The 12,481-nt window shown below is 38.7% G+C and overlaps 1 protein-coding gene across 1 annotated transcript; it reads left to right on the top strand.

The window, feature by feature from the left end:
* The first annotated feature begins 765 nt into the window (after positions 1–765).
* LOC148103076 (Fc receptor-like B) lies at positions 766–7,895 on the top strand. The gene is made up of 6 exons (XM_087831118.1): positions 766–796; positions 2,231–2,272; positions 6,652–6,906; positions 7,091–7,339; positions 7,483–7,626; positions 7,698–7,895. The coding sequence occupies exons 1-6, from the start codon at positions 766–768 to the stop codon at positions 7,775–7,777; spliced, it is 801 nt and encodes a 266-aa protein (XP_087687244.1). The 3' UTR covers positions 7,778–7,895.
* The last annotated feature ends 4,586 nt before the right edge of the window (positions 7,896–12,481 follow it).

Genomic DNA, 12,481 nt, shown 5'->3' with positions numbered 1-12,481 from the left:
TCAGAGCATCCAGCACAGCAGCTGACCTCACCGGGGCCATTGTTATCACACAGATTAAAATTATTTTGTCCAAGAAGAGCTATTTAACTTTAGGTCTTCTATTTGTGTTTCAGTAAAAACTTTTTCCATCCATGTAGCTCAGGAAAACTGCAGCTGCTACAGTTTGTGCTTATTGATCACAAGCAGATATTTCTGCTAACGTAATGTGATGTTTCACATTAAATATAACATAATATACATAATTTTTTATAAAACGTAGGATTTTTTTCATGTTTCTGATATGGTTGATAGAGCACGATGATCTCTATTTGTTCACTTCACCATCTACTAGAAACACACTGGAGAAGCCATCATTGGCTAATCCTGAAAAGTGTTGTATGGTTCCTTTTCAGCCTCTCTTTAAATGCTTTCATAAGTCTGTCTTTTTTTGTTGTCATGTTACACTGTCCAGCAGCTGAATTCATGTGATCTCACATTAGTATCTGTAGAGCAGCCAATAGAAAAGTTGCCCTCTATGAAAAAAACAAAAACAAAAACCAAACAAAGCTGTGGTTGGTCAAAGTTCCCTGTCACTGGTTAGATTCTCTAAAAGCTAATCAGAGCTCAGATGGGCTACAGTGGACTCCAAATTTACCAAAGAGGCAGTCAAGAGAGCAGGCGTGAAACAGCAGCAGTAGGTTTATTTCTGTGTTCACACTGAAGAAATCAGGAAGAGGAAGCTGGGCGAAGGGGTGAGGTGTAATTGTTCAATCTTTATCAGACACCATGAAGCCTGCATCAGTCACTCTGCTCCTCGGTGAGTCACATACAGAACTTCTATGTGGATTTGTTCATTTATGACAATGATTAATAATGATTATTATCTTTATTATTACTGGTGGAATTGCTGCAAAGCATCACATCCCATGATATACATGTTATATTTTTCTTGTTGTTACCCCCCCACCCCACCCCCCGCCCGGAGGTTTCTATACTAGAAAGTAAAAACAGGGTTTTGTGAAGTCATCAGAAGCATAATAATAAATAAATATGTAGCCCAATAAGTGTAAAATCCAGAAAGCTACACAACATGGGGTGGCTGCTTAACAAACACAAGTCTAACTTGAGTTTCACTCTTTTTTTGGTAGAAAAAATGAAATTGTTACTTAAATTTACCCAAAATGTCAGAAATCTGCACTGTCATGAACAAAAATTTAGACCTAATTTTCCATGATTTGTTGGGTTAGCCCTCTTAGGTCCAAAATATAACTGTATTTCACCTTCAAATTGTTTAATTATTTTTTTTCCTGCCTTGCTTGGTGTCATTCTTTTCAGCTCAACCTCACATGTCCAAATTTACAGTTGCTTTTTCTTTAGCTTACTGTAGTAACACAACTGATCTGAAGTCACACAAAAAAAGCAACGGGTGGCAATGAGTGAGTCTGTCTGCGACTCACTCATTGCCACTCTTCCTCCTTCCATCTCCTCATCTGATCTATCACTGTCCATCTGAGAACAAGGCACAATTTGCTATTGCATGAATCTATTATTTAATTATCCACACTTAACAACTCTCACACCTAATAAAGTAATGTTAGAAAATGTTATAGAACCAAAATATTGTGTGTATCATTGTTTTTATGCTTGAGTAATCATTTCAAAAATCTATACACATAAAACTTCTGTAAAAGCCCTGTAGCTGAAATGTGTTCCCTAAAACGGTGGACAGAGCTACAGAACCCTGACACCCTTACCCAGTGAGCTAGCAGCTATGACCAGCACATGTGAGCAGGTAATAAAAGAACAGGTAATGTTTGTTGCTCTGTTGCACACACAGCATGCTCATTTAGTGTTCAGATTCACAGCTGATGGAGATCTGAGTGACATTGTGTTGATCATCACAGAGCTGCTTTTTTTTTCTTTGAATAAATAATGAAAATTAATGAAGGAATCACATATATGAAACACAGTGTTCCTGTTGTGTGTCTCTTCTGTGTGGGTAAACAGCCTCTGGCCTCAGTTTATTTCAGGTTCTCGAGTTTTTCAGTTGAGCTGAACTTTACTTCCTGTTCACTTTGTTCCTTCCTTAAACAGTCGACTAATTAAAATTAGAAATGCAGAAAGTTCTCAGTTCTCTTATTTTTTCCTTCCTTACAGCTGAACTCTGAGAGCTGATTAATGCTTGAGTGTGATGAACCTGCACCTTATGATAATATTACTGTATATGAATGAATCTGTCCTCCTGTTGCAGGTGTGGATATGCTGCTGCTGTCTGTGCTCACAGTTTCTGCAGGTGAGTCCATGGAAGATTAAAGATTTAAAAACTATCTAAATTCTTTCATCTGTATTAAAATGATCAGCGTTGCTGCTTTACCAGGTGTAACAATTAAGTTTAACATCCAGGCATCCATGAAAACAGAAGTTATTAAATCTAACGGAGTTAGAAGTTAGCAGGAAGTTAGCTCGCTAGTTTCAGCTCTGCTATCACTTCCAACATAATTGAAGACAGAAGTGGCTCATTATCTGATGCCGTCTCCAGACCAGTATTAGACATAACCTGAGAGGTTGATGGCTCCGTGTCAGAGCACTGGCTATGAATTTTGGACGGATCAGGCCTTAACTTAACGAACAAGTTATCAATCGCTCTTTTTGTATTTTCTCATTATCCACAGCTTCTATCGGGCCTAGGCTTCTCCTCTCTCTATCTGCCTGCACCTTCAAACATACACGCACGTAGGCCTGCAGGAATATATGGACCACAGTCAATCAGAAAGGTCCTGCCCCTGACTATCTCTGATTGGTTTAGACCACGATATGGGCACAATGTGTGTCTGTTGTTGATGACACAGGGACTTTCAGAATTGTGGAGACTTCTGTTTGTTTTTTTTACTCAAACGGTGTGATCTAAGATTTTTTTTTTATCAAATTGGTCGTACTTCAAAGCCCTGTGTCAAACTCCAGTCCTCAAGGGCTGATATCCTGAAACTTTTACATGCGTCCCCGCTGCCACACACTTGAAAAAAATGAGTAGGTTGTTGACTAGAACTTGAGAGCATGTTGAGGTGGCAGTTCAGCCATGTGATTCTTCAGCAGGCAGTCAAGTTTTATACAGTCTTGCTAATGACCTACTCATTTTATTCAGGTGTGAAACAGCTAATGATATGAACAGAGCTAGCAAGCTAGTGCTGCTATTAGAATGACCACAACAAGGAGCCAATTGCAAAAAGCCATCGCTTTTTAATTAATTAATGCCAATTAATTACATTTAATTGCAGAGGAATATTTGCCCCAAAAGCACAAATGTTTTTGTTTGTTTGTTTTTTTTTAAATTTAAATAGGTTTTAGTGGGTGAAAGAATAAATAATAGACATGGACACAAATATTGTTTACCCCCGCGCTGTTTTTATTTATGGGGGGGAAAAGCATTTAAACTACATTTCAATTCAAAACAGAGAAAAAAAAACAATATCCCCAGCCAAAACTGGGCAGTCTTAAAAATAAAGTGCTATTTTAAGTTTTTTAAGTACATTTTCAAAATGGTATTGTCTTTAAATAATAATATAAATTTTCAACATAAAGTGCAGTTTTTCTTCTTAATAAAATAAGGCAGCAACATGAAAGGTTATTTGACCAGCTTCACCTTTAAACTCTGAGTAACATTAGCCAAGATTATTTTTAAAACAGTGTGATCATTTTAGTGCAAAAACTAACAAACCCATTGCACTCACAATATCTCCATGCTTATTTAGAGTCTGTCTCTTTCAGCCAGTTATTTAGACAAACTAGCCTCTTCACATTTTCAGAGCTCAGGGCAGCTCTCGTTTTGTTACTATGTGACCTGCAGGTGAGAACAGTCTCTCACATGGGACAGAAGTGGCAGGACTAATCAGACAGGCCAGGACAGACAGTTGTGGGTGGGTCCCTGCTCGACTGGACCATCACTGCAGCGGTAGTCTGTCTGGCTGCTGGTGGATTTTGCTCTGTACAAACTCAGGGCCCTGTTACACAGGGCGTCCTTATCTGAATCACAGAGGAGCAAGCTCTTTGTCTTTGCTGGCTCCTTTGTGGTAGCATTGTTACACTGTTCCTGCAGCAGGACCTCAAGGCTGCTCCAAACCTCTTCTCGCTCTTTCCTTGATAGACACTTTAAATCCTTAAAGTGTGGGTCGAGCACTGTAGCTATCTGGAGCCACTGATGGTTGAGTGTAGCTACACGTTGGGATGTGCAAAGCTGGTAGAGACATACCCTAAACAACTGGCAGCTGTAATTGCAGCAAAGCTGGTTCTACAAAGTATTGACTCAGGGGGCTAACGCACACCCCACTTTTCAGTTATTTATTTGTAAAAAATGTTTGGAATCATGTATGATTTTGGTTCCACTTCTCACGTGTTCACCACTTTGTGTTGGTCTTTCACGTGGAATTCCAATAAAATTGATTCATGTTTGTGGCTGTAATGTGAAAACATGTGGAAAAGTTCATAATACTTTTGCAAGCCACTGTATTTTGAGTCATCATCGGAACATGAGACGTATGTCTCACCTGCAAGAAGCTCAGTCACAAACCTGTAGTAGACAGTTCAAGAAAGTAATTTTTAATCTACACAATAACTGTCAACTAAAGAGCTTTTTGAAGAAAGAGTAACAATAAGTTAAAACAGTTTTATTTACCTGCATGGCTCAAATACAGTCGCCAGCTTTTGGATTGTTACCACTTGCTACTGGTGTATTTCCTCCATACTAGTGGGGCTATCTGTAATGCATCTAATTTTGCTTTTTTTTTTCAGTGTCATAAAGCTGTTGAATATTACTTGAAATAGTCTTTTGGCACAGCAGTTGGAAAGTTGGATCACCTGATGCTAACTTCAGCACATTTTGTCCGATGTTGACTTACTAATTTAGGTCCTGAAGCCAGTCCAGGTTTGGGCTGCCAAACTGGGACTACTAGCGCTAACAGCTCCGGCAGTTTCTGTGCTCGCTGCAAAGTGTTTTGCATTTACATGGTACCGTAACTGTCACGGTCTGCCGGGGCAAGCCGTGTGGTGATTATTTAGGACCCGGAAGCGGCAGCTCTGGTGCAGGTGAGTATTTATTTACAAAAGTAAATACAACAGAAATGGCACGGGTGAAGCTGTAACAGAAAATCTAAACTGTGCAAAGTAACAAAACAAACCAGAACAAAGATGCAGGGAGGTCCGGGGAAATATACACAGAGAGACGGATGGAGAGACGCAGGGAGACCGAGGGGAAACAACACAGACGAACCAGCAACGACTAAGACAGAAGACACGACTTAAAAACACTCAGAGAACACAGGGAGATTACACACAGGTGGGGGACACAGCTGGGAGTGATAAACGTGACGAGACTAGGGAGGCAAACTGAAAACACTCACATAAGACGCAGACCTTCACAATAAAACAGGAAACACACACACGCAAAGACACAGACTAGGAAACGCGGACTTAACACAGGAATAGATGGCAGAACAGAATAACACTAAACAGAAGGAACAACAGAACCAAAATCACTAATAGAAAACACAAAACGCTGGGTCAACAGGACCCAGGATCATGACAGTAACGTTGAAGTGCTTCGGTGGTATGCAAACTCATTTTTGCACAGATTGAACAAAACCACGCTATAATCAAGGCTTCCATTGTTGCTTCCATGTTTAGTGGGTAAAAAAAAACAAAACTTCACATTTTAAAAGATGTCTACTACCAGTTTCTGAATGGTACAGAGCTGTATTTCACAATATTACAAAATAAGAAATTTGTAGTGAAAACAAAATGAAGAAAATACTGTTTGCTGTATAGCCTAAAGAGCTTGGAAGCTGCAGCTTTTTTTGCACTATCCTACTGTATATCCTGTATACTAGTATACAGGATATACAGTAGGATATACAGTAGTGTATTACTGTATACTAGTATTCTTATTGTATATATTGTATGTCTTATTCCTCTGTCTCTCTTGCTGCATTGAGCATGTGTATGACAAAAGAATTTCCCTCGGGATAAATAAAGTTCTTCTTATCTTATTTTATCTTATATGCTATATAAATTTTCATTGAACTCTCATGCTGAATTGAGTAAATATGGCAAACTGTACTGCAAAACTATTTTTTTTAAATAATATTTAACTAAATATTAAATATTTAAATATTTAATATTCAAATAAATAAATATTTAGTCAGAGTTAAATATTTAACTGTTTAACTTACTTTTTGAGTTATAATTACAGAACAATTTGGAAACCAAACCATATTGAATTTTGCACTACCTGGACAGGGCAGTGTAAATGACCATGGCAGACCCGATCTCATTTGAAAGCTTTCCAGCATCTTTATTAACACACGGTTGCTGAAACAGAACACTCAACGGCTGCAGCTCTCCCACTGCCAGCTGCACACATCACCAAGAACGACAGAAGAAAAAACCACAGGAAAGAACAGCTTTTTATGCCGGCGAGGCATGATTGCAGGTGCTGCGCAGATGCGTCCATTTCGCCTGCAGCAGCATCACAGACCACGACCCGCCACTGGCAGTCTACTGATAATTAGGTTTTTGAAGTCAGGACATGATCCCTAATAGACACCAGTGGAAACAATTAATGGTTCATCTACATGCAACCCTGATACTGAGTGCAATGGTGTGTGTGTGTGTGTCCTCCAGTGTTTCTGAATGTCAGTCCAAACCGTCCTCAGTTCTTCTCAGGAGAGTCTGTGACTCTGACCTGTGAGGGGGTTCACAGCCCTGATGGTTGGACCCTGAAGAGAAGAAATTACATAGAAATAAAGAGCTGTGGTGAAGACTTTGGCCAAATTGATGGTTCCTCATGCATCATCTCAGATCTGGAAGCGATGTCATCTTACTGGTGTGAGGACAGATCAGGACAGAAGAGTGACGAGCTCAACATCTATGTATCAGGTACAGAATCTTTGTGATGATTTGGTTTCTTTTTCTGTTGTTTTTGTGGTGATTTGAGACTTTGACCTGCTGCAGGTGCTTTTATTTGCTGCTCATGTTGTTTATAAGTCTGTTACAGAGTTGCTGTACAATCATCCACTAGCTTCATGAGTTTGTGTTTCTTTGTCTGTCTGTACTTGTTTAGATGACGTGATCCTAGAAATGCCTGCTCTGCCAGTGATGGCAGGAAGTAATGTCACTTTGAGCTGCAGACCTCGTTATGACATTTACAGAGTCAGGTCCATCGACAGGGAGAGGGAGTCTGACAGGGAGAGCTTCTCTGCAGTCCACACCATCTATAATGTGCAAAGGTCTGATGAAGGCGTCTACAGCTGCAGTGTAATCTACACTGATATGGTGATGGTATCAGGTCATAGCAGGCTGACTGTTGCAGGTATTTAAAGCTAACAGCAACACCTGTTTCTGATTGAGTGACAGCTCATGCTGAAGTAGAGAGTTGACCTTCCAGTATTTAGCACCTCAATGTGACTGAAACACAAACTTGTCCTTATTTCCATGTGTTCTGCTCTTCCTCAGCTCCTCGTCCTGATCCCACATCTCCTTCTCCTCCTCTGTCTGTGTCTATGCTCAGAGTCTTCTGCCATCTGCTGGTTGTATGTCTGTACTACATCTCCACCATCCTGATGCTGTTGATCTGCTGTAGCAGGAACAGGAACTCAGGTGAAAACTCTGATATGCACTGACACAGACTCTAATCCACCTCCATTATAACATCTTAACTCTGCCTACAGGAGAGGAACCTGCCATATCCATGTATGATGATGTCACTGCTGATGTCACCACTGATGTCACCACTGAGCATGAGTTCTGAACTCAAATCTGAAGGAGCTGCACTGTAACGTTTATGCCTAAATATTTCCACATGTAGCATCAAGCTGACTGTTTTCTGTCTTGTCTGCTCATGCCAGTAAAGCTTTGTGTGAATTTGTCTCTGGCTGATTGGAGTTTACTTTTAACTGAAAAGTTTGACCCACAGGTTAGCTTCTCTAATCTATCATGTGACCTCTTGTGGCAACTATCTGCAATATTCACAGAGATGGAATGAAGTCAATAAATAATACTGGAGATGAAATTTATTTTAATAACATTGATCTTTCAACCATAGACACAAATTTAGTGTTGACCAACAATTCCCATCAATATTTCCTGTCTGAATTAAAAGGTTTGGCTTACAGGTTGTAACTCCGAAATGACAACACAGGCACGGCTTCTTCAAGACGGGCGCTTTGCTGCATTTAAAACTACAAACACAGAACACAAAGGCTTTAAGCGCTTTGGTCTATCATAAGTAACACTTGTGCTTTAACAACAACAAAAAATTACCTTGTGGCCGCCTGCCACTTCGGAGGTCCTAGAACAATAACTTTACAGTCCTGCGCATTCTAAATTAAAACATAAAACAATTAGAATACCATACATTATAAATTTTCACAATATTACAATACAGTTATAGCAAATGACAAATACCTTGTACAGCTGGTAGACTAACCAGGCCTTTGCAGAAAGCTCGCTGAACTCCTTAGCGTGATTATTAAACGTGGGCTCACAGGCTATACTATCACGACCAAACTTCGCAATAATAGCGGTGTAACAAAACTTGTTCTTTGTGACAAGATAAACATGTCTCCTATACAAGATAAACACACCTTTACAATATTGTCCACAGAAATGTACAAGCAAGAACATTTTAACTGCTGCAACCATCTATTAAACGTCTTTATACATAAGCCATTTCTGTGACACTTACACAGGTAACTGTGAGAATACCATCTCATTCAGGGGAAATGAAGTTCCAAGACATTTTTGACCCTACCTAGGCCATTTAAATGTACCCTCCTGGAAGCTCAGCAATGTAATGTTAAGGGAAGAGCTTCTGATTTACTCCAAATAATTTTATAACCTGAAAACCCCAAAGACGTGTTAATACTGTAAAACAATGAGAGTATTGAGCTCACCTAATCAGAAATCAACACAAGTATATCATCTGCAAACACCCTCAGTTTATGAATGTCTAATGATATTTCATGCCTGGGAAATTATCATCCCCCTAACTACAGCTACAATGGTATTTAATGGAATAACAGAGATCTATCTATAGTTCTGATAATCACATGAATCCTTCTTAACAATGACTGCGATTAAGGCTAAGACAATGACTCACACATACTTACAGATAAATACAAGCCACACAGTACATATACATACATATACATATAATAAATACACAAATAACATGTGAATCTAACAGTTCATTAACCACCACATCATTACAGGCTAAAGCCACTACACCACATATGTAAATGATGACACTTTATATGATCCACCAGGACATTTTTCAGAATTGAAATATAAAAGATGGCTGCTTTAAGGAAGAAATTAGAAATGGATAAGATATAGTCTTTCATAACAATGAATAAATATAAAGGTTTCTTGCCTGATATTTTTACAAGTTGCATGGATCCTGTGCAAGGATGCCTTCTAGTGTCAGGTTATGGTCTGTTTCATGTTCGTCCATTGATGATCCAGCTGCCTTCATTTGTACTGGACACGTTGGATCTTTGGGCCACTTAAATAAAAAATAGTGGTCTTATGTGTACAATGGATATGAGTGTATAAATTAACATCTCCCATGAAGATGGTCTAGAAGCCTGTTATTATTATTATTTAAATTTAAAGGAACATCTGATTCCTTCCACAGATTTTTTTAATGACGTTAATAGAGATATTTCTTTAGATTTTGTCCCTTAGAAGTAGTTCAAGAATTATTTTAGATTTGAAAGAAGGGTTTTTTTTCTTCAGAATTGGGGATTTGAGTGTCTACGTAGGTTCTCAGTCATCCAGGTCATGGTAATCTGAGGAGCTTGGGAAAAGAAGGGACTGGACCTCTTTAGGTTTCTTAAAGAGGTTTCATCAGAGACACTTCTTCATTTCTAAGACCAAATGGTGGAGAGTATTTAAGCCCTGGTGGAATTTCTCCCTTAAGAAGGCTGCCGACCCACTTTTGATCATGTGACTCATCACATGAACTAAGGTCTTCTCTCAGAAATGCAGTCTTACACGACTCTCTTCTCTCCTCCTGTTATCCCCCCAAAACCCCATTTCCATAGAGACTGTGTCAGCTCCCAAACAGACAAAAAACAAACTAAAAAACAACAAAAAAACAACTTAAACATAAAAAATCACAAAGAAAGAGTATCCAGTATCAGTAACAGTATCCACGACAGCACCAAAGAGTAAAACAGTGAAATGTGGATTATTAAACATTAGGTCTCTCTCTTCTAAGTTTCTGTTAGTACAGAAACTTATGACTCTGGGTACATCATCATTTAGCCTGGAGAAAAATTTTTCTGCTTCATAAAAGTGAAAAAATAAAAGCATTTCTTCCAGCATATAAATATACATATATATATATATATATATATATATATATATATATATATATATATATATATATATATATATATATATGTATATATATATATATATATATATATATATATATATATGTATATATATATATATATATATATATATGTATATATCCAAGAAAATCCACGACTGTAACAGGAGACTGAAGAAGATTGTGTAACGGAGTCCAACAGTCTGCAGTGGCCACCACAGTCCACCGTCTTCACATCACAATTTCAACATGTCTGTGACGTCTCCTTGTCCTTGTACTCATGCCTTGATGAACAAGTAGGTAGAGTTCAAATGTGGGTTTTCAGTGAGTTTATAAGTACAATTTCCTGTTACTGCTGCTGTTTGTGTTTTGTCAGGTTTGTTTCATGAAGAAGGTGATATTCCAACGGAGCTGAAAAGGAGAGCCGTCGATGCCTTAAATTTGAAGAGCAGAGCAGCTGAAGAAAAGCTCTGACTCCACTGTGAGATGGACACTGTGATTCATCACCTCCATCAGCAACACACTGACCTGCATTCATCCATAGATGACACTCAGGACTCTGGTTCCACAGCTGTTATTGTTCACAGCTGCATCCAGTTAGAGAGGAAACTGTATAATGCAATGATGATGTTCCAGCGTCATGTTGTTGCTCCTCCTCCACATACTTACCTGCAACAGTTTAACTCCGCCTCTCAGACAGTCATGTCACCTGATCTGCAAGTTTTGCTGTACGATGACGTCATCTTGACGTTGACGAGGAGAAAAACTAGTTTAGTCCTGCAGATGGCGATCTTGCACCGTGTTCAGAGAGCCGACACTTTGATGATGCTGCTCTACTCAACTTACTTTAGCCTGGGTTGGACTCTATATGAGCAGCTTCACCTCTGGTTTCACTGTTAAACACACTTGTTTGATTTCACTTGGAAAAGTTGAAAAATATTTTATTGCAAAATTATTTGTTGGTACATTTTTTGATGAACATATATCTTGTTTGATTTGAGGAATGAACTGTTAAGGTGGAAAAAATGAATCAGGTTAAAATACTTTAAATCAGTGCAGATGTATAATGTAATTTAACATGTTGATAATGGTTGTAGTGGGCTTGTAATGTAAATGTGTCTGATTAAATGTGACATTAATGGTGACGCTGCATAAACCTGATAAAACAGTTCTATTAGTGGGTCTGTGTGATCAGCATCAGTGGGTTAAGCTGAGGCCTTGACTAGTAGAACGTCGTGTTGGTGACAACACATGAGCCAACATCAGACTCCGAGCGCTACGATGCTAAAGATCAGAAGATCCAGTGTGACATCATCGTTACCTGGCAACAGCAGCCCTCATCTGACTTTATTGGAGGATATTTACACCAGCAACACTGTTTAGTTTGATATGACGGATTAACAACATGCTGTGATATCCAGTTCATCTGTAATAGATACTGGATCTAATCAGTCAGCAGATATTTGATCAGCTTATTTATAACTATACTAGAAACAAACACAACTGTGTTGGTGATTCATGCAAACTTGCATATCAGCCTCTGAAGGTTTTGTAGTATTGAGAACAAAGAGGTTGTGTTAGGGCTGAAAAGCCCGACTTGTTCTCCTCTGCAGGTCATCAAATGCACCACAGAAGTTTGTATTTGCACAAGCTTGTATATGTTTGATGGCTTTATTATTCTCTGTTCAAAGACAATAACTGTGGAAAATGTCTCATGTAGTATCAGCTTCATTTAAAATGACTGCAAACATTTAGAGAACATGTGCTGCTGTTTGTCCTACATTTCAACACTGAATGAACCCTGAAAACGTGATGGCAGCTGGCAGATTGGAGTTCACATGAAATATCGGCTGTATGAAGACTGGAAATATAGATGATACAAATATGCAGCCAAACATTTGTGGACATGGATAAACTGTCTGATCCAAAAAGCAGGAAGTGACACAGCTAGAAAATGAAAGTGTGTAACAGCTGAAGTCAAATGTAATGCAGAGTTGAATCATCATTTTGTTCTTTAGATGACAGCAGATTGGGACTGAATAATCAATCCCTATCAAACCAATAAAGACAAAAATGCTGATTTTACAGGAACTTTGTTGGAGAAGCTGTAAAGAC

This window comes from Neolamprologus brichardi, chromosome 3 (genome assembly GCF_056152115.1).
Source record: "Neolamprologus brichardi isolate AB-2024 chromosome 3, ASM5615211v1, whole genome shotgun sequence".
Classification (NCBI taxonomy): domain Eukaryota; kingdom Metazoa; phylum Chordata; class Actinopteri; order Cichliformes; family Cichlidae; genus Neolamprologus; species Neolamprologus brichardi.
The sequence above is the reverse complement of the archived record's forward strand: the minus strand, read 5'-3'. Positions and strand labels throughout refer to the sequence as shown.